The following is a 24,683-nucleotide window of genomic DNA, read 5'->3' as shown; positions in this document are numbered from 1 at the left end:
GTCCTAATTGACACATCAACACCAGATTATATTTCCGACATCTACAAATGCAACCAATACAGGACAATAGAAATTTAGTGACGCTTACAATGAAACGGAGTCAAGCAAAATACGTTTTAGCAATAACGGTTAAATAAGACAATTAATTTTTAGTTGTACTAATGCTTGTAGATTGAGAATTTGTTTGGCTTGCTTGCTTTGTTTGTATAAATGTTTGCTCAAGCATTGTAATTAAGATTGGCATCTGCAAACAATATAAATAGGCGGAGTTAAACCTGTATAACTTAAATTTGATGAGATGTTATCCTGGAGGTTATGAATCTAGATATAATGTATACAGGTTTAACTACGCCTATTTATATTGTTTGCAGCTGTCAATCTTAATTACAATGCTTGAGCAAACATTTATAGAAACAAAGCAAGCAAGCCAACCAAAGTCTTACTCTACAAGCATTAGGAAATTAGCTGTAAATGAGATTTCATTTTTCGATGTTTCAATAGGGAGTTTAAATTTAACCAACGAGACGTCTCAACTTCTCCGATCGGCAGTTAAATCATAATACAGAGAGGCGACCGATTCGTCATGCGGAACGTATAAATATGCAGCCACGACTCGTCGAAATGAGGACTTTTAATCTGATGTCTCGTATAGGGGAAAATCCAAGGTCTCTGCACGTTAAAGAATACCGCAACATAAATATGCAGCCACTATCCAACAAACTCTCTTTTTTAATTGCAGTCTTCCTGTCCCGCCCTTCATCTCAATTGATCCAATTTCAAATTTGACTCGTCATGAATATGCATAAAATATTTACCAATGGACATTAAGAAAACGATATTCAATCAATCAATAAACACGATAAAAAAGGCAATCAACATTTAATAAAATGCCCCCTGGGGTCTTGATACGACCGCAGAGGTCAAATCCTGAACAGTTGGGACAAGTATGGACACTACATTCAAGTCTGAATATGGATTGTGATTAAATATTTGACACAGGATAGTTTTCTGACACAGAATAAATGTGGTCAAAGAACCGAAAAGTTTGAAATTGGACTTTTACCTATTATGGTTCAATATCCAAAATCAAATTACACGGTTAGTTTCAGCATATCCAAGTGCACCAAGAATTTAATTAATTTATTTATTAATTGACAATATTAGCCAAATCTTTAAAGGGGCTCGCTTCACCAATATATATATATATATATAGCTTTCTGAAAGTTAATTTATACAGAATAACAGACAAACCTACCATCAAAAAATTTACAAAAAAAATGAAAAAAAAATTTAATTTCCAATATATATGTCATCACTAATACAATGTCTTTAAAAATCTTCTTCATTTAACTTCAACTACTTTTTTCAAAATATCTAATAATGAAATAACAGTGAATTTCAAACTATATTTATACATAATTACTTCTCTAAAATTAAAACTTGATGCTAAATCTATTGTCAACTGTGAATCTACCTAAAATGTCTATCAATTGTGCAATACAGCTCCGATTTGGATTGTGATTACATATTTGACATAGGATAGGTCTCCGACACAGAATCAATGTAGTCTTAGAACTTAAAAGTATGAAATTGGACATTTACCTATAATTGTGCGAAATCCAAAATCTAAATACATTGCTACATTCGGCATATAAAAGAACCTCAAGAATTTAAGACTTTCAATTGAACCCTATTGAAATTGGTCAAGAAATTAACTATTCGTACAAAGTACTAAAACAGTATTGTTTTGGCCCCTTTTTTCCTAAATGGTTAGGGCCATACCCCTCAAAATCTATCCCAACCTTCTTTTTTTAGTATGGAACCTTGTTGTACAATTTCATAGAGATCCATAGACTGATACTCAAGTTATTGTCCGAAAACCTGAAAATCCTAGTTTTTTTGTCACTTTTTGGCCCCAAATTCCTAAACAGATGGGGTCATAACCCCTTAAATCAATCCCAACCTTCCTTTTGTGGTATGGAACCTTGTTGAACAATTTCATAGAGATCCATACACTTAAACTCAAGTTTTGTCTGGAAACCAAATGTCTAAACTCTTCGAAACAGTTTATATCCACAAAAAATATGTGCGTTTGTAATTCTATGAGAAAAGACGTATGATTAATTATAACATATAATCATAAGCTCGTTTTGTCTGATTTAAGATAGGTAAGTGTTCAATACATTTTTAGTTCAATACAATGTTCAATAAATCCCTCTGTGGTCCACCATGAACCTGTCTCGTCCTCAATTTCTTGCGCATTTTTCACACGTTGCTCCATAGTATGACATTGTGAGGGATTATATACTTTTACGTACAATCTATCCTTATTAAGGTCAACGGTATATTTTTTCCGAGTTGTCGTCCACCAAAACGAATATGTGTAAACCTCTATTTCAAATTTGCGTCCTTCTGGGCCATCCAAATACCGTATTGAAGAAAGTATGCCGGTATCATCAATTATTCCAATAACATCGCTTTGAACAACGTCCCCTATTTTTAGATCTTCTACGCGATGTATCTCTCTCTTTTCAATGAAAAGTGATGCTTCTGTCCGAGACATTGGTCTTCTGATTTCTTCATTAGATATTTCGTCAAAGATATCATTATTGTACTGTTGAACTTTCGCCCAATATGAAAAATGATCTGATCGATTTGAAAACATGGCCCATTTAGTCTCGCCAATTCGACTTTTCGCTCGACTTACAACCATGTCAGCTGGAAATGTACACAAAGGTTTGCAGTCCAATACATATATACTCGATTTATCGATATCAACTTCAACATATTCCTCGACAATCTTTCTCGTTCCAAATAAAGCCGAAGATCCATAATGGACTAACCGAATCTGCCCCTTTGTCTGTTTGTCATTTTCGGCCTTGACCTCCGTTACAATACTTGTATGTTTGACCCCATAGTAGCGATGTGATAGCACATCACCAATATTTATTTGCCCTAAATGTTTTACCTTTACACGGTCAACAGAAAATGGAGAGCTCAGCGCTTTTCGTAATCTTGGCGCCGTCATTTGAAAAGCGAGCGCAAGTAAAACTAATAGTATCATTAGTGGGATTCCAACTGCAGGTGCCATTAAAGGAACAACAAAGTGTAAAATAAGGAAAGTTATGATTGATGTCAGTCCAAACGCTCCAAATGTCAGCCACAAGTCGAACAACCTTCCTTTTAAACAAGACCTACATATTTGTCCATTTTTATAATCTTTAACATGCAATATTGTCATTACAATACAGTATATCAAATACAAGGCTGCTGCTCCACCGAGAACTAATTCCGGTACTGCTTTACTGAGACCACTGGCAATTTCATCTGAAGAAACCAATAATAATCGGAGTATACCCTTTGCAATTTTGCTTCCGGCACCAAATAATCGAGAAAGAGCATCTGCAATTTTTTGTCTCAGACTTTGCACCTGGAAACTTTCGCCTTCTCCCGCCACACACCAAGTTGCAAAATGTTCGCAATTGCCTGTTATTAAATTGTAGGTTTTGAATTTCTCATTTTGTGTCAGAATTGATTCGGCTCTAGCAACAATTGTATCTGGGTCGTATCTGGAAAAAACGTAGTTTACAATATATAATTCTTTTTCCCTTAGATCAATTTTTTTTGTTTCCTCGTGCACTCCTATCTTTCCACCAATATCTGTAAAATGTATGAGAACCATTGTAACTATACTACCTTCCGCACTTTGAATTTCTTTAACAATGGCATGGTGGTCGTACATTCTTTTCAGTTTTCGGTCCGCTTTTACATATTTGGTGGAATATTGGCCCGGCATCGATATGTGCTGACCCTTCTTTAAACTTGAGACATTTTCTACTCTCCTTGGTTTTGCACAATTTGCACAGCTCTTTTTTGTACATTTATCATGTTCATTCAATTGACCAATTGCATTTTCGAGAGCAGAATATGCGTCGTCATCCGTATTAGTAATCTGGGTAAGAGAAACTTCGTCATGTGCCGATATGTCATACTGTTGTCCAATCTCAGCAACGATTTCCTGGATATCAACATCACCGTCATGACTTTGTAGAGGATCTTCATCTAACAAATTATTCACCAGTTCCTCATACCCAAAGTCGTTGTTGTGTAAAGGTGCATATATCTGTGCCATATTCAACCTGTTGAAAATGTCATATAGTATTTATTATAAATATTTAATGTTCCATAGATAATAGATGTGACTTAAACGATAGTGACAACACAAAAAGTTTGAGTCAAACTCATTAAACTCTACAAAAGTAATATGCACATATTATTATAATGAACTTTTCCAGTGGCATAGTAAGCGAAAACTTTAATAAAATACAAATAAGATTTAAACCTATCCCCTCATACATTGTGCTGCGTATCCCCTTCAGGTATCGGTGAGTTGTAAATGGTGATAGGTATGTAATCATTAACCATGTATTTTTCTTAAGCCCGACCCCAAACCCTGTAAATTCTCTACTAAATCCAAACTAATTTCGACCAATTAACGAAGCTGATCATTTGTACTTTCCTTTTACATGTGTTTGACACGTAAAAAATGAATACACCGATTGTTATTTCTTAACATTAATCGAAAGATAAATTATATTGAGCATATAAGTCTCATACGGAGATTTATTTAGCATTGTAGAAATATTGTGTTAATATGATGTCATACAGATTGATTTTCAACTTTCAGAGTTTTTTTTTGACACGGAAAATGGGCGTTATGTGGAAAACATCTTTGCAGTGAATTTAGACCATATGAATATTTCGTTGCCCGTAAGTGTACTTTATAAAGACTTACCTACCAATCTTAGGATTTCCCAAATTAAGAAAGAACGACTATGGTCGGGACATTCCAGTTGCAAAATAAATTGTACCTTTCATTTTCTATAAATAAACTTCGGTAATCCCCAGTTATTCTCAGCTTGAAATTTTCAAACGATAACATGCAGTATCATAATAACTAATGGAGGGTCAAAGAGGGAAGTACGATATACAAGAAACAGCCGTCGTGTTGCTAGTTTGAAGGTTTGAAAGTTGAAATTAGATAATAAGTCACATTCGGTAATGTAACAATCGAGAAAAGGAGGACACGATTGTGGCTACAACTAATGGAACATGTGACATGTGTGACACATATGTATTGCATACCGGTCAGAAAACTTTCGAAGGAATACTTGACCTTTACTATTCATTTGGTTTGTTTTCTTCTTTCTGATGCCACTATTTTCCCACGAATATAAAAAAATATTTTGACACTAAAATAAAGAAAAAAATCAGAATGGTGCCCGCCCGATCTCCTCAAAAATAAATATTCGTCCCTTTATATTCTGTAAATTGGCCACTCAGAGTCAAATGTTACCTAGGGCTGCCATATTATCCATCAGACCTAAAACAAATGGGACCATTTGTAGAAGACAGTCCATCCCATTTAAATTCTCTACTAAATCTAAACTAATTTCTACCAATAGACATACCTGGGTCATTTTCAAAAAATGTCGAATTTTGAAATTGAAAATTTGATTTAAAGTTACTAATTCAAACAACCCTCTTCATAAGCAAATCAAAACAAACAATACTTATGGAACAAACATATAAAAAGATGCAATATTGATGATGTCATACAAAAATATATTGAAGCATTTTTTGATAGGTGGTGCAAAATTTTGTGTCTCCTGTTTCCATGTTCAAACGAAATCTCGGGTTATTTGAAAAAAGTTTCATTAACATTTTAAGCTTGTTTTTCATAGCCAATAAGATGGTTTTCAAGAGTATAACGTTGCCCGTTATTTTACATTATAAAGAATTGCATTTAATTTATAAATTCAACAACACTTACCGTTATCTTGATGATATTTGTTCGTTAAATAATTTAGAATTTTCTAAATGTACTGCCGAAATTTACCCAAAGGAACTTACTTTAAATAAATCAAATGTAAACGGTAATAACTGTTCTTTCCTAGATTTAGATATTTCGGTTTTACACGGGAAACTCCACACTAAGGTTTACGACAAAAGGCCGATTTTTCGTTCCTTATTGTTAATTTTCCTTTTCTGGATGGTTATGTTCCTCTGACACCATCTTACGGTGTGTATATTTCACAACTCGTTCGCTATGCCCGTGTCTGTTGTGACGTTTTAGATTTTAACGAACGTAATCTATGTATTACTGGTAAATTATTAAGTCAGGGATTTCGTTACCACAAATTACTTAAAACTTTTACTAAATTCTTCTATAGATATAAATATTTGATTTCGATGCTTGGTTGTACCTGTAGAAAACTTATTTCAAACGGGATAGCACATCCTCATTTTACGGAGATGTTGTTTACCGTGCCCTGAAATTTAGAAACGATCCTGGTAAACTTATCGATCCTTTAAATGAACTTATTCTAAATGGTTACCAATTCAACACTGTCATTAGATCTTTGAAATATTGTTTTTATTGGTATTTATATTGATTTTGTGATCAGTAAATTAAAAGCAAACTAAATATTATTGTTATATACATATGCACTTTCATGGATCTACAATCTGTCGATTCCTGTATCTTGGCATTGCGCAAGGTCGTGTTTTTCTCTGACTGTTTATGACGTCTTTACACTAAATCCATTGGATGTTGGATGTGTACTGATTGATAATTTAGTCTTAAATGCATGATTTTTTTTATTAGTTGTTATTGGCTTTGAACTAGCTGTCAGTAACTTCGAGTACTCTCAGATCTGTACTAAGTGTCTTTTTGTTGTTTGGATGTACAAGTACCCGGCCACGTCCACTCTATGTTTTTGTTATATGTATTTCTATTTGTATCCATCTGATGAGTTAAACCTTTTTGAACTGATTTTTATAGTTTGTTCTTATGTTGTACTGTTACACCACTGTCCCAGGTTAGGGGGAGGGTTGGTATCCAGTTATCATGATTAACACCGCCACATTCTGTATGTATGTGCCTGTGCCTAATTCAGTGGTTGTCGTTTGTTGCTGTGTTACATATTTGGATGAATAGACGTCATTAGCAGCTCAAGTTTTCAGACATGATCTCATAGCTACCAGGTGAACCATTCAGGCATCTAGGCACCTAATTGTAACTTGCAAACTAGCATCACGACCGCTGTTTCTTGTATATCGTTCTCCCTCTTTGACCCTCCACTAGTTGTTATGTTGTTTGAAAAGCTAGGTTTAAAGTTAAAAATAACTGGAAATTTCCTAAGTATATTTATAGAAAAAGAAAAGTTCAATTTATAAACTGGAATGTCGCGGTCATAGTAGTTCTTTTTGATTGGTGAAATCCTAAGATTGATAGGTAAATATTAAAAAGAAGATGTGATATGATTGCCAATGAGACAACTCTCCACAAGAGACCAAATGACACAGAAATTAACAGCTATAGGTCACCGTACGGCCTTCAACAATGAGCAAAGCCCATACCGCATAGTCAGCTATAAAAGGCCCTGAAATCACAAATGTAAAACAATTCAAACGAGAAAACTAAGGGCCTAATTAATGTACAAAAAAAATAACGAAAAACAAATATGTAACACAGCAACAAACGACAACCACTGAATTACAGGCTCCTGACTTGGGATAGGCACATACATACAGAAAGTGGCGGGGTTAAACATGTTTGCGGGACCCCCCCCCCCCCCCCCCCCTAACCTGGGACAGTGGTGTAACAGTACAACATAAGAACGAACTATAAAAATCAGTTCAAAAAGGCTTAACTCATCAGATAGATACAAATAGAAATACATATAACAAAAACATAGAGTGGACGTGGCCGGGTACTTGTACATCCAAACAACAAAAATACACTAAGTACAGATCGGAGAGTACTCGCAGATACTGACAGCTAGTTCAAAGCCAATAACAACTAATTAAAAATTGTGCATCTAAGACTTAATTATCAATCAGTACACATCCAGTATACAGTATAGTTTTGTTCTAAAACATATTCTCATTCCCAACTTTGAAGGAAAAAATATTTTGAGAATGAAAACAAATTCTGATTGATAGTTTTTGACATTAAATAAAGAAAAAAAATCAGAATGACGCCCGCCCAATATTCTTTAAATTAAATGTTCGTCCCTTTATATTTTGTAAATTGGCCAATCAGAGTCAAAGGTTTCCTAGGGGTGTCATATTATTCATCAGATCGGAACCAAATGTGACCATTTGTAAAAGACAATCCACAAATCATGCAAGTTCGGTAGAAAATAGCATATTAGTTTCATATATCATCAATGCCAAAATGTGTATTTCCATTCGGTCAACATTGCATGAAGTTCGTTTGTAGAAGGTCGTTCAGTCATTATTCACTTTCGGTTCGAAGTTCAGAAATTATCGTCCTTTACATGTATGAAATATTTTCCACTGGACGTTTAACAAGCAATTATCGATCAATTAATCAACCTTCTTTCAATATAAGTTTCTGTCCCTATCCATCTTATCCCAACTTATATATAAGTGTCATAAGTGGCGGTATTGAAATTTTGTGACTGTATTCTGTGTAGCATTAAAGCACCTACCTTATTGAATTGAAATCATTAATGTTTTATGTGTTTAGTACATCCTGTTGCGGTATGCTATTCATGAATTATTTCACTCAGGAAAAAACTGAACAAACTGAAAGTAACCATTAAACATTAACTTACTTTCATCCTAAGAAATTTTTGAAGTGTATACCTTGTGCTAAATTTTAACATCTGATATAATGTCGCATTGCTGGGGTAAAGAATGTTGAAACTTTTCACAGAAAAGGCGATACTGCGAAGATAGGAAAAATATATAAAATTCTTACGATGGTAATACAATAAGCGAATGTTATAAAGTCGTGCTGACACATACATGACATATGTCGGCTGAACACATAGCATTCTTCGGTGTCAAATGTAATACAATATTAGTTGATGTGTTAATTATAGCTCAATATAAGAGGTAAATTCTGAACTATTTATTAAATCTGAAATACAACACTTCATTAAATGAAATAAAACACCATACTATTTAGACGTTGCTGCGTATCTATACATTAAAAAATGTAAAAATGTAGTAGTGTGTGTAAATATATATATATATATATATAATGATAGATGAGGACATCTACCAAACTGCTAATATACTTATTTATCCATAATTATGCAATATAAATACTTACCTATTAATATACAATTATTTTAACAACTAGAAAAACTGCTGAGAACACTATCGACGGACTTTCTGTTTCTATAAATAACCATTGGAAATTTCAGGTAATCCCAAAATTGTTATTCGGTTAACCAAACATTTAAATATGGGGTCCAAGAGGGATCGTAATTTATTTTGGACTTATTAACTTGTTTTATTATGTCGTACAACTTGTTATCCTGGTTTCTATGATGAGTGTATTATCACTATTTAAAATAGTATTTTAAGCCCAAACTTAATATATAAATGTTCATTGTAGAAGGCTCGAATGGTCAAAATGGAGGGGAAGGGTGGAGTCGGCATCAATCATGTCAAAGATTCAAATGTGTTATTTCAGTTCAAAACAACATTTTTGCGTATTTTCAAAGATTTGTAGCCAATTTGTGGATACTAAAATATAGCTTAAGACTGCAAACTTTTTAAGATTTTGGAAAATATATTAAAAAATGTATAATAAGGACATCATAAATAAAAACTAAAATTGCATTGAAATTAAGGTGATAAAGTATCTTTCTGAATAAAATAATATATTTTAGGTCAGATGTCCTTCAATGCAATATTTTACATGACTTTTAATTGAAATATGTAAAATTGTTATTCATGATTTGTGTGAAATATTATAATAATCTTTATTGCAAAATTACACCCATAAGGGTCAAGCAATACAAACATACAATTATACATTTTGAATACAATGCAATACAATGTAATACAATACACTATAATAGAACATATTTTAAGAGTTCAATTATAAATTTGTGTAAAAAACACAATCATAAGCTTGTCTGACATGGGTCTGACCCCCTCAGTTCTAAAGATTGCTTAATAAAGACTCCAATATGACAAACAAGTTCAGAGATGGGGTTTAGAATGTGTTTTAGTTTATTAAATGCATCAAGATGTTGAAATAATGGTGCATAGTCTTTTAGATAAGCAAACAAATTAGAACGCAATGATATGTTAATGTGACAATACAAAAAGAAATGAAATTCGTCATCTAGAACGCTACATTTTTTACATAACCTTTGTGCTCTTGCAATGTTTCTGTACCTTCCCAATTCAATGCCTAGGGAATGATCACTAAGTCTAAATTTTGAGAGTAACTGCCTATGTTTAAAATTATTGCAATTTAAATATTCCTCAGACTGACAATTAGTTTTTAATTTCCCATAAAGACAAAGTTTGGATGAGGAATCCAATTTTGAAAGTTTATTTAAAGTAGTTTTTTCATATTCTTCTGAAACACACTTTTTAATATTACATTTTAACACGTTTTTTGATTGTTTAAAAGGTACATTAATATTAGAGTAATTTTCTGGGTTTATCTTCATATCGTTAAAAATTTTATCTGCAAATGAGTACCAAGAATAAATTCCTGCGGAATGTAAATTTATGTTTGCTTGTAGAGATTCTTTAACCAGGGGATTAATATCATTACAGTTTATTCTATAAAGTTTTTATATAAGAGTCCAAAGTAAATCTACCTAATTCTGATCTAGCACCTATGTTAGTGGCTGTCTTTTTCAGTCCTAATACTGCTTTACAAAATTTAGAATGAACCTTCTCAAAAGGATATTTTTCTGCTAATGCAAGAGTATCACACAAAGTATTATTTACAGCAGCTCTTTTAGATGCCCTAAAAGCTGACTGAAAATTATCCATAAACCAAATTTCAGAGTTGTATGTTAAAATAGGTCTTATAAGAGTATCAAATAATTAACATGACAAATTAGTGGGAACAAAATTAAAAGTGGACATATATTTTCTCAATAAAAATAAAACTTTAATACCTTTTTAAGACAGCTCTTCAGTAGTTTTTGTAAAATTTCCCCTATAGTTAATAATATTCCCTAGAAATTTAAAGTCCTTAACTTCAGTCAAAAATTTATCATTGAACAAAAGGGGTGGGGATTGTTTATAAATATTCTGAAAAACTAGAATTTTAGTCTTGTTTGTATTTACACTCAACTGCCATTTAATGCAATATTTATTTAGTTTGTCTAGCGCATTTTGAAGCCCCTGGTGTGTCTCAGACAGTAACACTAAATCATCTGCGTAACTGAGAGTTTGGATACTTGAAGTATCAAGAACTGGAGGGTTACAAGTTTCATCAAAAATTGAATGTAAATCATTAATATAACAATTAAATAAAGTAGGACTTAAACTGTCCCCTTGTCTTACACCTCTAATAATTGGAAAAAAAACAAAGAGTGTTCATTACCAATCTTCAGTGCAGACTGGGATAAGCTATACATATTTTTCAAAGTAGTATTAACTTTTACACCATCATTTATCAATTTATACAACAGGCCATTATGCCAAACAGAGTCAAAAGGACCACGCAAATCTACAAAACAAGCAAACAGCTTTGTCTTATTTTTTTTTCAAGTATTTGGTGACAAGAGTTTTTAAAATAAATATGCTATCAGACGTTCTATGGTTTGAACGGAATCCAAATTGATGACTGGAGAACTTATTTTCATAATGCTTTATAAGTCTTTTATTTTAAAATAGAGCTATATAATTTTGCTATTTTATTTAATTATATAGACTTAATTTTTCAATTCTCTGTACGTATATTAACAATTTTGAGATTTTTTGCTGTATAGGTGAAACAAACACCGGGGAAGTTTCCAAAACTCCTTACGAGAATTTTTTCTTCAAAAAACGCTAGCTAGAAAACCATATTTTAATTTGCACTTGAAAAACTAGTTAACATATTGTTGAAAACGGTCAACGCGTATAAAAATTAACTCTATTGTCGGGAATATTGCAGCTTAGTCCATCTGCATTTTCCTTAAACATCAGACAAGCTAACTAAACCCACAATCGGTTATAAAATCTAATTCCGGTACTGCTTTACTAAGACCACTGACAATTTTATTAGAAGAAACCAATACCAATCGGAGAAAATAAAAAAAAAGAAGATGTGGTATGATTGCCAATGAGAAAACTCTAAAAAAAGAGACCAAATGACACAAATAAATAATTATAGGTCATCGTGCGGCCTCCAACAATAAGCAAAGTCCATATTGCATAGTCAATGCCCCAACAAACACCGAGGTTGATTTCAGGTCAGGCTCCGGAAGAGTATAAGTAGATGATGCTCGACTTATATATCGATCCTTGGTACAAATCACTTATTTTGTGGGTTTTGTGAATTACATGGACACAAAAAGACAACTACTGTTGCCAAAATAGTGTTAACGCATAAAAAGTTAAGCTTTTATTTTACTAAGGTAATTCTGTTAAGGTCCTTTTGGTTTAAATTCTGTAGAAGATTTTTCGTTGGCAAGCCGGGCTTTTGTCTTAAGTTAGCCTGCCTGGAGAAGGCTTATCTAGGTAGCCATGCCATGTGTACTGTAATCGGTATTACTAGTATGATATATATCCATGATCTTCAGTTTTGTTCAAACATTTTGCAAGGGAAACGTCCTGCATATGTATGATATATTTGCTACTGGGCGATAAACAAACGCAATCTTTGTAATCATAATTATTAAAACGGAGTGTATACAAAACTATCGCTACATCTATGTATTAAGCATCGGTTTCATGTGATATAGTGGTCAGATTGCTTACATTGAAAGAGTTGCTGTGCTCTGAATCCATACGGAGAAATTACGTTACATATACGTGACATTATTTTAAATAGTTTGTACGATTTCCGGGGTACCTTTCACATAATAACACAAACTGTAAATTTGAATTTATTATTATGAAAAGATTTGTGCTTGTCCATTTCCAAGTAATATCTAGTAAAGCCTTCGAACTACATACTGAAATTGACAACATTCATAATAATTAAGGACTACTACAGCTGAAGCATGGGACCTTTACACATAACTTACACATAACATATTCAATCATATAAGATTAAAGATCATAAAAAAATATTGGCTACTCATTTGTGAATTTGCTGTGCGTAGATATAAGGCATGATATGATGAACCGTGATTTTGTTGGTCAGGGTGGATGAAAATGATAAAACATTTAATAATAATGAGTCAAAAAAAGACCAAAGCTAAAAACCCAAAACCTATATGCACAAATCCCCAGCCACTTAAAGAATAATGCGACCAAAATGAACATAAAAGTACAAAGACAAATAAAGCAAAACTGCAAAGTTAGTGAAAGGATACACAACGTCGGCATCTAGAGTTTCCATATTACATACATACATAGTGAAATATATAAAACGATAACGACTTCTATAAGACCGTGTGTAAAATCTTTCCTTTAGATACGTTTTATTTTCGATTTTCGCTTTGATAAACTTGTAGAGGAATATATATACTAATCCATCAAAAGTTCTATTTAAGACCCCAACCCAATCTGATACTACCGATATCCATTATACTTTATTCAGTTCTTCATTTTATAAAATCGTTAGTATACATTCTTAAATTTTGCTTAAAAATTATGGTATATTGCTACTCTACAAATACATTTGATAATTTTGATGCGATTCAAATATATTACACCGCTTTTAAAAATGCTATTGAAAACTCCTCTTTCGAATACAGATAACTTTATTTCTTGTATTTTTCGCCACTCTTTCGTGTTTTACGGTATGGTTCAACGATTTCTTCTTACTCTACTTACAACGATTGATATGTGTTCTATTCATATAATCACCGAGACCTTTTTAATCCGAAGGTAACAACCAAACTACAGAGAGGCGTACGTTTTGCTAATATGCAAATATGCAGCAATGTCTAGTCGGAATAGGGACGTTAAATCCAAAGCCTCGTTATGGGGAAATTATCTTTGCTCATTTAGGAGCAACTCTAGGACGGGTAAGTATGTGTCCCGTTGCAAGTAAAATGTCGAGTCACTATCCAAGAAAACTCACTTTTTTAATGGCAGTCTTTGTATTCCCCCTTTCATCCCAATTGATCTAATTTGCAGAAGAGCTACCTTTTGTATTTATATTTAAAATTTGTTCGTCCTGAAAATGCATTAAATATTTTCCACTGGACGTTAAGAAAACGAAATTCCATCAACATTAAACGCGAATAGAAAACCAACATCACTGAAAAATAGTATCTACCAATCAATCGTTGAACAGTAAATATAGACGCATGATAAATTATCATAAAAAAAAACATAATAATCTCTTTTTAGTCTTTAATATACACCAGAGTTCAGTCCGATTTGAGTTCAATACAATGTTCAATAAATCCCTCTGTGGTCCACCAAGAACCTGTCTTGCCCTTCATGTCTCGAGCGTTTTGCACACGTTGCTCCATAGTCTGACATTGCGCGGGATTATATACTTTCACGTACAATCTATTTTTATTAAGATCAACAGTATATTTTTTCCGAGTAACCGTCCTCAAAAATGAGTACGAGTATACATCTATTTCGAATTTGCGTCCATCCAAATACCTTATTGAAGACAGTATCCCGGTATTATCAATTATTCCGATAACATTGCTTTGAACAATATCACCTATTCTGATATCTTCTACGTTGTGAATCTCTCTCTTTTCTATGAAGAGTGACGCTTCTATCTTTTCCATTGGTCTTCTGATGTCTTCATAAGATATTTCGTCAAAGATATCATTATTGTACTGCTGAACTTTAGCCCAATATGAAAAATGATCTGATCGATTTGAAAACAAGGCCCATTTAGTCTCGCCAATTCGACTTCTCGCTCGACTAACAACAATGTCAGCTGGAAATGTACACAATGGTTCGCAGTCCAATACATATATACTTGATTTATCTGTATCAATTTCAACATATTCCTCAACAATCTTTGTTCCAAATAATGTCGACAATTCATAATGGATCAATCGAATCCACCCCTTTGTCTGTTTGTTATTTTTTGTCTTGACCTCAGATACAATACTTGTTTGTTGAATAACGCCATAACATAGATTAGATAACACATCTCCAATACATATTTTTCCTAAATTTGTTACCTTTACACGATCAAGGGAAAATGGAGAGCTCAAAGCTTTGCGTAATCTTGGCACTGACATTTGAAATGCGACCGCAAGTAAAATAGATAGAATCATTAGTGGTATTCCTACTCCAGGAGCCATTAAAGGAACAGCAAAGTGTAAAATGAGAAAAGTTATAATTGATGTCAGTCCAAACGCTCCAAATGTCAGCCACAAGTCCAAAACCTTTCCCTTTAAACAAGACCTACACATTTGTCCATTTTTATAATCTTGAACATGCAATGCTGTCATTACAATACAGTATATTAAATACAAGGCTGCTGCTCCACCAAGAACTAATTCCGGTACTGCTTTACTAAGACCACTGGCAATTTCATCTGAAGAAACAAATAACAATCGGAGAATGCCTTTTGCGATTTTGCTTCCGGCACCTAATAATCGAGAAAGAGCATCTGCAATTGTTTGTCTCAGACTTTGCACCTGGAAACTTTCGCCTTCTCCCACCACACACCAAGTTGTAAAATGTTCGCAGTTGCCTGTTACTAAATTGTAGGTTTGGAAGTTATCATTCTGTGATAGAATAGATTCGGCTCTATTGACAATTTTATCTGGGTCGTATCTGGGAAAAACGTAGTCTACAATGTATATTTCTTTTTCCCTTAAATCAAATTCTTTGGTTTCCTCGTGCACTCCCGACATATCTAAATGTATGAGAACCATTGTAACTTTAGTACCTGTCGCACTTTTAATTTCTTTAACAATGGCATGGTGGTCGTACATTCTCTTCAGTTTTCGTTTCGCTTTTACATATTTGGTGGAATTTTGGCCTGGCATCGATATGTGCTGACCTTTCTTTAAACTTGAGACATTTTCCACTCTCTTTTGTTTTGAACAATTAGCACAGCTCTTTTTGTTACATTTTCCATGTTCATTTAATTGGTCAATCGCATTTTCTAGGGCAGAATATGCGTCGCCCTCTGTATTTGTTGTTAGGGTAAAAGATACTTCGTCATGTGATGATGCACCATACTGTTGTCCAATCTCAGCAACGATTTCCTGGATATCTACTTCACCGTCATCACTTTGTAGAGGATCTTCATCAGTTAAACTAGTTACCAGATCATCATACCTGAAGTTGTTTGGTAAAGGTGCATATCTCTGGGCCATATTCAACCTGTTAAATAACAAGTCTTATCAGTCACATATATATTTAATGCCCAGAATTGTACAATATCCTATGGAAAAGGTTAATTTTTACATAAAACTTCCTGTTAATAGGTGTGATTTAAACGATGGGGATAAAACAATACGTTGGAGGTAACACTTATCAAAATTCTACAAAAGTCATGTAATTAACCCACTGTCATACTTTACTGAAACAAACACTTAATTAAGACATATTCAACTAAATTAATATAAATACCAATATTGTATAAGTAATTGTCTGATGTAAAGAAACATGGTTATTCTTGATCTTTTCTCCTCTGGTAGTAAAACCTGACTAAGGTAAGGAGTCTGCTGTTTGCCTGTGCCGAATGTGAAAGTAACCATTACAATGTACCAGGTTTCTGCGCATTGATATGTTAACTTTCAATTATAACTCATAATAAGAACCTTTTTGACTATTGCATGAGTGCAACGAACGATTTAAAAAAAAAAAGACTTCATATTTTGTCGAGCAGAGGATATTTCATAATGTCAATATTGATGAATATTTTTGTCGAGCAGAGGATATTTCATAATGTCAATATTGATGAATATTTCATAAGTAATTTATTGGATTGCTTTTGAGTGTATTTCATGATAGAAACCTGCAGTTTTTCTGTGTTTCACCAGCAAACCGGAAGAGGACCTGATAAGTTTTGTTCAAATTATCTACGTCGGGTCAAACATTAACGAGTCGATGATAGTCATATTTCAGGTCAGAAAGGCGTGATCTTTAATATTACGAAGGGGTGGGCAGAGCTATATAGGAAGAAAGAAGACCGATAAATAGGGTGCCATGTCCGGTCAGAATGGGTACGTTAAATTCAATATATTGTGTAGGTAAATGTCACACTCTCTAATTTTCAAAGAGTCCATTCAAGTTAGGGGTCCGTAGGTGACCTGATGCAATGCTACATTCCCGTCTCTATTGGACATACGTTTTCCCAAGCGGCAGTTTGAATTTCCCGCCCTTCATACGTTTCGACATATTTGCAGATCATACCTATTGGTTTGATTTGTGCAATAAATATCTGACACAGAACGTTAATCAACAATTCGGTTAATCAATTAGTCTAACTGTTTGTATCGTTTTTGTGTATTTTACAATGAGATTATTGGCCGAATTATAGCAGAAGTTTTTTGTATTTTTTGATGTATACTTTTGTTGGGCAATGTATGACAAATATATGTTGAAAAACCTCGCCCGTAATTATAAATTATGTAATTCATTGACCGCTCCCGACATGTGTAACTTCAAAGCATATTTTAGTGGCGATCGATGTCTTTCAAAATTACTGCACTTTTCTTGTATCCCTGGTGCTTTCGACTGGAGAACCGTCGTACACAAGCATCGCACAAGTTGGCACTTCGAGGCGGGTGGGGAGCAAGAAGGTGAACTGTGGTTTATTTTTATCAATAGTACCGCTTAAGTCGACGCTAGGGGCCGTCTTGACCTTGTTGTAGGGTATGAATGATTCGTTCATTGTTGAAGACCCTACATCAACTGTCATGATGAAGAACAGGAATAAAAGCCCTGTTCATTGATAATTTTTCATTTTTTCTATGTATTGTGTGCGATTTTATCCCATATACATTTACTCCATATCCTTTTATTTTCTATTTACCAATCATCTGTGTTCCTTGAAGTCCAGATGTAGCGTCATCTTATCATACCCATCTTACATGTATCACTATCTTTATACATCGATAAATGAATGCTCCAATTTTTACATACGGCTCTTACTTTCAAGAATTCATTTTGGCCCCTATTGAAATATACCTGTTAATGGCAGTCTAAATTCCTCGCCCTTTATATTTAAAGGCTGTGAAGTCGTTGATTCAAACACGAATTAAATACACTAAATGGGTCTATGAACACTCATGGTACATCTATCGTCAAAGGCCCAACTGTTGCTTAGCCTCTGTCCTATCCTAATATCAAATATGTTGTTGTCCCTGCAGATAAAGCCAAGAACATCGTTTTTGTTTGTGAATCACATTACATAAAATGCTTGATCAAGGCAAAAGGTATAATCAGCAAATCAGTTGTAAACTCGACAAATCAATACTCCCAAGACACTTACAAAGAGAAAATCCTGAACAATCATAGGTCTGTTCTAATTACTTTAGAATTTCAACCAAAGATGAAGAACTGGAACTTCCTTCGATGTATTGGATACCAAAATTACACAAATGTCCTTACAAACAAAGTTACATTGCTGGGTCTGCAAAGTTATCACGCGACCTCTTTCCAAACTATTATTTTAGCAACAATCAAAGCCTGGTTTTAGAGTTGCTGTTAAACTACCTACTCTAGGGTTAGTGTGAGTCAGGTATGGATACCCAAAATTCCGAAGATCTGTTAAGAGTACATTCAATCTGGGGCTTTTTTCTCTCATAGTAATTTATTAAAACAGTTGACTTCTCTACTCGTTCCATCAGTATCATCCATTTTAAACTAAAAGACAGACTTAAAGAATTAGTCTATTTTTGTTTCATTTTTTTGTTTAAGGAAGGGATGACTCATACTTTGTGAAAAAAAATCTCTCTGAAACTAATGTTATCAAGATGCTAGTTTTTATTTTTGGTTGACAGAATATTTATTTCGTTTTGAGGACTTGTTTTTTTCAACAAATTATCTTCATTCCACTTCAAACTAGCTGTGCTCCACTTCTTGTCGACTTGTTCCTTTATTCATATGAGGCAGATTTCATAAAGGAGCTTCTCATGAAGAATTAAAAGAATCTAACAATATCATTTAACTTCACGCTATATAGATGATGTTCTCTCATAAAATAATTCACGGTTTTGTGACTATGTTGAGCTCATCTAGCCAATCGAACTTGAACTGATTTTATAGCTTTATAGCTTGCTGTTCGGTGTGAGCCAAGGCTCCGTGTTGAAGACCGTACTTTGACCTATAATGGTTTACTTTTATAAATTTTGACTTGGATGGAGAGTTGTCTCATTGGCACTCATACCACATCTTCTTATATCTATAGACAAGGAGAAACTAAATTGTCTTTAAAGACAACTGTATTTGATAAACATTTGGAACATAATTTGTCGAAATCGTGTTACTCAGTCCTTTGTTTTCTGGTTAGTGTTTTGCTAACTTTGTTGTCTTTTCGTCGTCTTTCGTTTTTATCATGGTAATGTCATTTTCTCTTCTCTACGACTTATGAGCTTTGAATATCATGTTGGTATCTTCGGCCTCTTTTTTATACCGATCGACCTAGCTATTTGCAGATCCTACTATTGTATTGATTGTAAAAACGTGTTCTCATCCTGCATGAATATCCACCAATATTTTTGATCGGTGCTTAAACACAACATTATTCTATAAATGATTTGTTGCAAATGCTAGAAGTTATCTGTTTGAATGCAATTGGCATATCGAGCATGGACTACGTACGTCTTGCTACCTCCATTAGCGTGTCCAGGATTATGAATGATTGCTTTTTGCTTTACGTCAAGTGGCAAATAGTTCATCCATAAGAGGACGGAAACAAATTAACAATGAATGGTATGTCCTATTATAGGAGCCGACCGGGATGAAGGGCGGGAAATTAGAAATGCCACTCGAAAATGAGGTGATATATTGGATAAAAACAGGAGTTTCTCCATGCAATAGGCGACCTATGGACCCCTTAAAGGGTTGTTGCAATGATTCTATAACTTACAGAGGCGTGATATTCTCTCTTCACGAGGTATCAGATTCCACATGCCCATTCTGACCGGACGTGGCTGCAATTTTATAAATTACATGGACGCCCCACTTTATCAAGGGTTTTCCTGCCGGTCCGATGATAACCAAGTTGACCATATTACTATATATCTCAGTCACAAAATAAAATGACATTTCTTTCTTGTTGGATGGTAAATATTTTGTTATTTTGCTGACGTACAGAAAATTTTAACATTCAGACTAGTTTTTGACATGGAAAAGTGGGCGTATTATGAAATTATAATAATTATATGCAGTGAAATTAGATTAATATAAATAGTCAGTTGCCCGTAATTCTTCATAATAAAGTCTTACCTTACTGTTATATAATTATAAAAAAAAACTAATATGACCACAGTATCGTTGAAAAATGTATATTGTAGCTTCTTTTTCTATAAATATCATTCGGAAATTCCCGGTTATTATCAACTTAATAACATCTTGTCAATTGATAACAACATAACAATTAATCGGGGATTAAAGGGGGAAGTAAAGTACCAAAAACCGCAGTATATACATTGTATGTATATGGGGCAAAGAAGTAATTGCTCAAGAAAAGAAATTGTCTGAAAATTTGATAGCGCCAGGCTATTCGTCAATAACTTAAAGCTCTTAAACGATTTGCCTTGTAGTTCCAGAGTAGTATTTTCTTTTAAATGGCCAATCAGAGTCAAAGGTTGCCTAGGGCTTGTACATTGTTCATCAGATCGAAACAAAATGGGAATCGTATATGTAAGGGATTATCATTCTCTTACAAACTTAGAATATCGTAAAGTGCTCAAGGCTCAAATGATCTCTTGATTGGTTTTATTCAAGAATAAGTTTCATTGTCAGCATGGTCAGTGTAAATGAAATGTTTATTATTGATGCATGACTTCATTTTTTAGCATTTCATTTATGGGTTAGTTTTAGTGATGTAAGGACTGTTTTTTAATTTGGGAAATATTTAAAACGTGCATTATAGACATAAGGTGACACAACAGTACAAAGAAAAGGTGGGAATTGTAGTTGTTTCCTGATTGTGAGTATGAATGTAAATCATGTAATATTTTAGTGAGGAATTATCCTTTTTCTATTTACAGTTTAAATAAAAAAATACATTTGAGTTACAACTTATTTTAAAACACAATCAATATTTTGGTCCAGCTTTATAAAATCAAATACTATTTCATAAAGTGAGGGAAATGTTCTAATAAAATGCCTTTAAAATTTTTGAATATATTGAAATTCCTGTTGCTTTTTTTTATTTTATCGGAATATTGGAAATAAGTATTCTTCCCAACCGCTGTTTCAGTAATCAGAGTTTTGGTAGGTAGAAGATTTAGGTTATTTTTTATTTTTCAAACTTTTTTTTTTTCGCATTGCGTTGATATTGTTTATTTTTTTGGGGGTAATTTGAAGTTATTAATATATTCATAATGACATTCAAGGTACAAATTTTACTGCACCAGTAAACTTCAACTTATTTAGATTTTTTTGTTTGTTTCACAATACACCTTTTAGTCAGGTTCAATAATTGTGATAAATCCTTTCAATCTGATAAATGTGCTTTGGGGCAGTTGTAACTCATTTACAGAAACTCTTTGTTTTGAACTGTAAATAGACCCAAATAATAGGATAATCCCTTACTAAGAACATGATTTACATTCATCCTTCACAATTAAGAGCCATCAAATTCTACAATTTCATTGGTCGAGAGTACTTTGCTATATTCTAAGTTTGAATAGACAATCCACAAGTTTGGTAGAAAACGACATTTTAGTTTCAGATTAGAAGGTTAAATAGAGTTTAAATATGCGCGAGTCTGAGTCAATGCCGATATGATTGCTCTCGGTAACATTACATGAGAGTCGTTTGTAGAATGTGTTCCAGTACATCATTCACTTAAAGTTTCAAAAACATTTTGCCCTGTTGTTCAGAGATTCTTAATTGTTCTTAATATGCATGAAATATTTGCCACTGGACATTTAACAAATAACTCGAACAATCAACCAACCTTTGCAAATCAAGCTTACTTTTCCTATCCACCTTTCTCCCTAAATGTATTCTACACTCAACAGGGACACGGTTAGTAGATCCAAAAACTTTAAAGTGGCATTAGCTGTCAAATTCATCTTCACGATTTGACTCAAATTCTCATATTTGATTTACAACATACTAAAACGTACTAGTATATCCAAATTACAATGAGTCTGTTAATCATCGAGATGACCTCCGAAGACTGCCGACGGTCACATAACCCGATATAAACATAAACATAAATATAAATAGATAGCGACCTCGTGCAATTGGACTTTTCTAGGTCCGTCTGATTTCATGTTTTATGTTTAAAAAATAAGTTAATCATCGTTTTTACCTGTATAAGAATGATTTTTGTGGATCTAACGAAATGGTTCACCTTTGTTTCGCTTTCCATGTTGACATTCCTTTCCTTTTAATGACTGAACACGACTAATACAGGCGTAACCAATCTCTATTTAATGGGTTATACTGAAGGTCACGTGAATATGGATTCAATGAGGTCGAATTATTCACTTGCATGTGAATAATTCATCAGCGATGTTTCCAAGCTTATTTTGACAAAATTGAACTAAATTTAACTGGCTGGTAAAAGCGAATTATTATTTCACTCTTTCACTTTCATTAATGATTGAACAAAAAAAATCATATTTTATTTTTTTTATATCTCGTAGCTAATGCCCATTTAATCAATATTTTCCTTTTTTGTTTTGTTTTCGTATTTCCTGTCTTTTTATATTACATTATTAGCGTATTTGACTATTAACGTATTTGACGTGAATTATCAGTATACGGATATGGATAGTAAACTGCACATTGCTAGAAAACAAAGAAATTTTGATGCCAACGTAAAATACGTGAATAATGTAAAATAAATAGACAATGAATAAAACAAAAAACAAAAAACATTGATTAAATCTTTTTGATGTGCTAACCGAGTCCCTGTGCTGCACTCTTGTCAAATCACACCTTATTGAATTATATTGACTTTTGTAAAAATTGACCTGCTGTGGTATGCTATTCACTGAAATTCTAACACTGAAGATACACTGATACACTGAATGAAACTTTTAAAATTCACCTAGCACTCTGGACATGAATTCATCATCATTTTACAGACATTTTCACGTGTCTACCTTGTAATGTTAACATCTGGTATATTGTCATAATTATTGCTGACGTAATGAAAAGTTTTAAACATAGACTCGGATAATTCAGAGAAAAGTGTTCGAAGAAGTTATGAAAAAAAACTTTTCAGTAAGAAGATGCATATATATAATTATTTAACCATAATAAAACATTGTAAAGACTTACTATTAATATATTAATTTTCCAACAAGAAAAACTTCTGAGAACTCATTTATATTGACAACATATTGTAGACTTTTCTTGTAATATACATGTATACATATATATCTAAAATCTCATGTAATCCCCAAATTAGCATATTTTTATCCGGATAAACTTAGCAATACGGTGCACACAGTTAAATTGGGGATCGAAGTGGGATCATATTCAGTACTTGCCCAAATTGATATATGTATGTTGATTGGACAAACTCCAGTAGTACACTTCAGTGGGATAGGGAATCGCATCCAAATTTTCTTATGATACTTCAAATTTAAAAAAAAAGTTGAATATGTTTTATAGTAATGAATTGCTAAGTTTTACTTAATTATAAAACAAATGCACGTGAACTTTCTTGTAAAAGAAAAATCTTTATCTTATCAAAATCTTCGGAAATGTACTACTATTGAATTATTGTCTTCCCGTACTCTAATTCGCCAATATTTTCCCGTAAGCATTGACCTTTACTACGAGAGCTCTCGTTAGAACTTCGGCCAGCGCACAACGCAAGTGCAAGGGAAAACCAAGATTAAAGAATGTAAACAAACGTGCATTGGAAGGTAAATAATAATAATTGATTTTTAAAGAACAGATGTAAAACACCAAATCATTTAACAACTGTTATTAAAAAGTTTAATTAACAGATGGAAACGCATGGAAAATATCACAGAAAAGTTTACACCACTCTATCCATTCACTTATTTTTCACGTGCTCCACGATTCTGTGTTGATCGTTTATCAATGTCACGATTCGGTAAACTTTGGAAACAAACTCGTAAGTTAATGAGCTTGCGATCAACAATCATTGAGTGAAATATTATATGTCGATAATTCGTTATAGATTCGTAATAAATCTAAAAACGTACATAGAGGACTTAGTTTAGTATATGCATGCATTGGTTCAATAATTTCCCTAACATTAAAATTACAAGAAAATCGTTTCATATGACTTTGATATTATTAATTTGGCTCGTAAAAGTTTACGAGATTAAGGCTTGGTCCATTTTTCTCAAATATAACGCCAGCTAGAACCAAATTTTAAAGTTGCAAAAATGTTCGTCGTGCATGTAGAACAATTTACTTTTATGTCTAGAATATTGTAGCTTAGCCCCTCCTTCTTTTCCTTAAGGTTCATGTGGACCCTTTGGCTAAAATGGATGTGTTTTCACCTCAAAATTTACTCTGAGTACAAACAAGCCTGTGCATCTGGAAAAGTTTTAAGGCATAGCATGCCCTGCATAAATAAAATTCAAATGCATTGTATATTTTAGAAATTTTAAAACTTAACTGGATTT

At 33.2% G+C, this 24,683-nt stretch overlaps 1 protein-coding gene across 7 annotated transcripts; it reads right to left on the bottom strand.

Annotated features, from left to right (window-relative positions):
* Positions 1 to 1,125: 1,125 nt before the first annotated feature.
* LOC127710459 (uncharacterized) lies at positions 1,126 to 15,780 on the bottom strand. 7 transcript variants are annotated; one of them, XM_052216322.1, is made up of 2 exons: positions 15,334 to 15,780; positions 1,126 to 3,194 (listed from the first exon to the last, which is right to left on the bottom strand). In XM_052216322.1, exons 1-2 carry the CDS (start codon positions 15,378 to 15,380, stop codon positions 2,177 to 2,179), a joined length of 1,065 nt encoding a protein of 354 aa, XP_052072282.1. In that variant the 5' UTR covers positions 15,381 to 15,780; the 3' UTR covers positions 1,126 to 2,176. The 7 variants fall into 7 exon arrangements, with proteins under 7 accessions (XP_052072282.1, XP_052072280.1, XP_052072278.1 ...); XM_052216320.1 differs by lacking the exon at positions 15,334 to 15,780 and adding an exon at positions 9,149 to 9,786 and having other exon boundaries at positions 1,126 to 4,139; XM_052216318.1 differs by lacking the exon at positions 15,334 to 15,780 and adding an exon at positions 6,267 to 6,332 and having other exon boundaries at positions 1,126 to 4,251.
* Between the last annotated feature and the right edge of the window lie 8,903 nt (positions 15,781 to 24,683).

The sequence above is a fragment of the Mytilus californianus genome, unplaced genomic scaffold, assembly GCF_021869535.1.
Source record: "Mytilus californianus isolate M0D057914Y unplaced genomic scaffold, xbMytCali1.0.p SCAF_8, whole genome shotgun sequence".
Lineage (NCBI taxonomy): Eukaryota > Metazoa > Mollusca > Bivalvia > Mytilida > Mytilidae > Mytilus > Mytilus californianus.
This window is presented reverse-complemented; position numbering and strand designations above follow the sequence as displayed.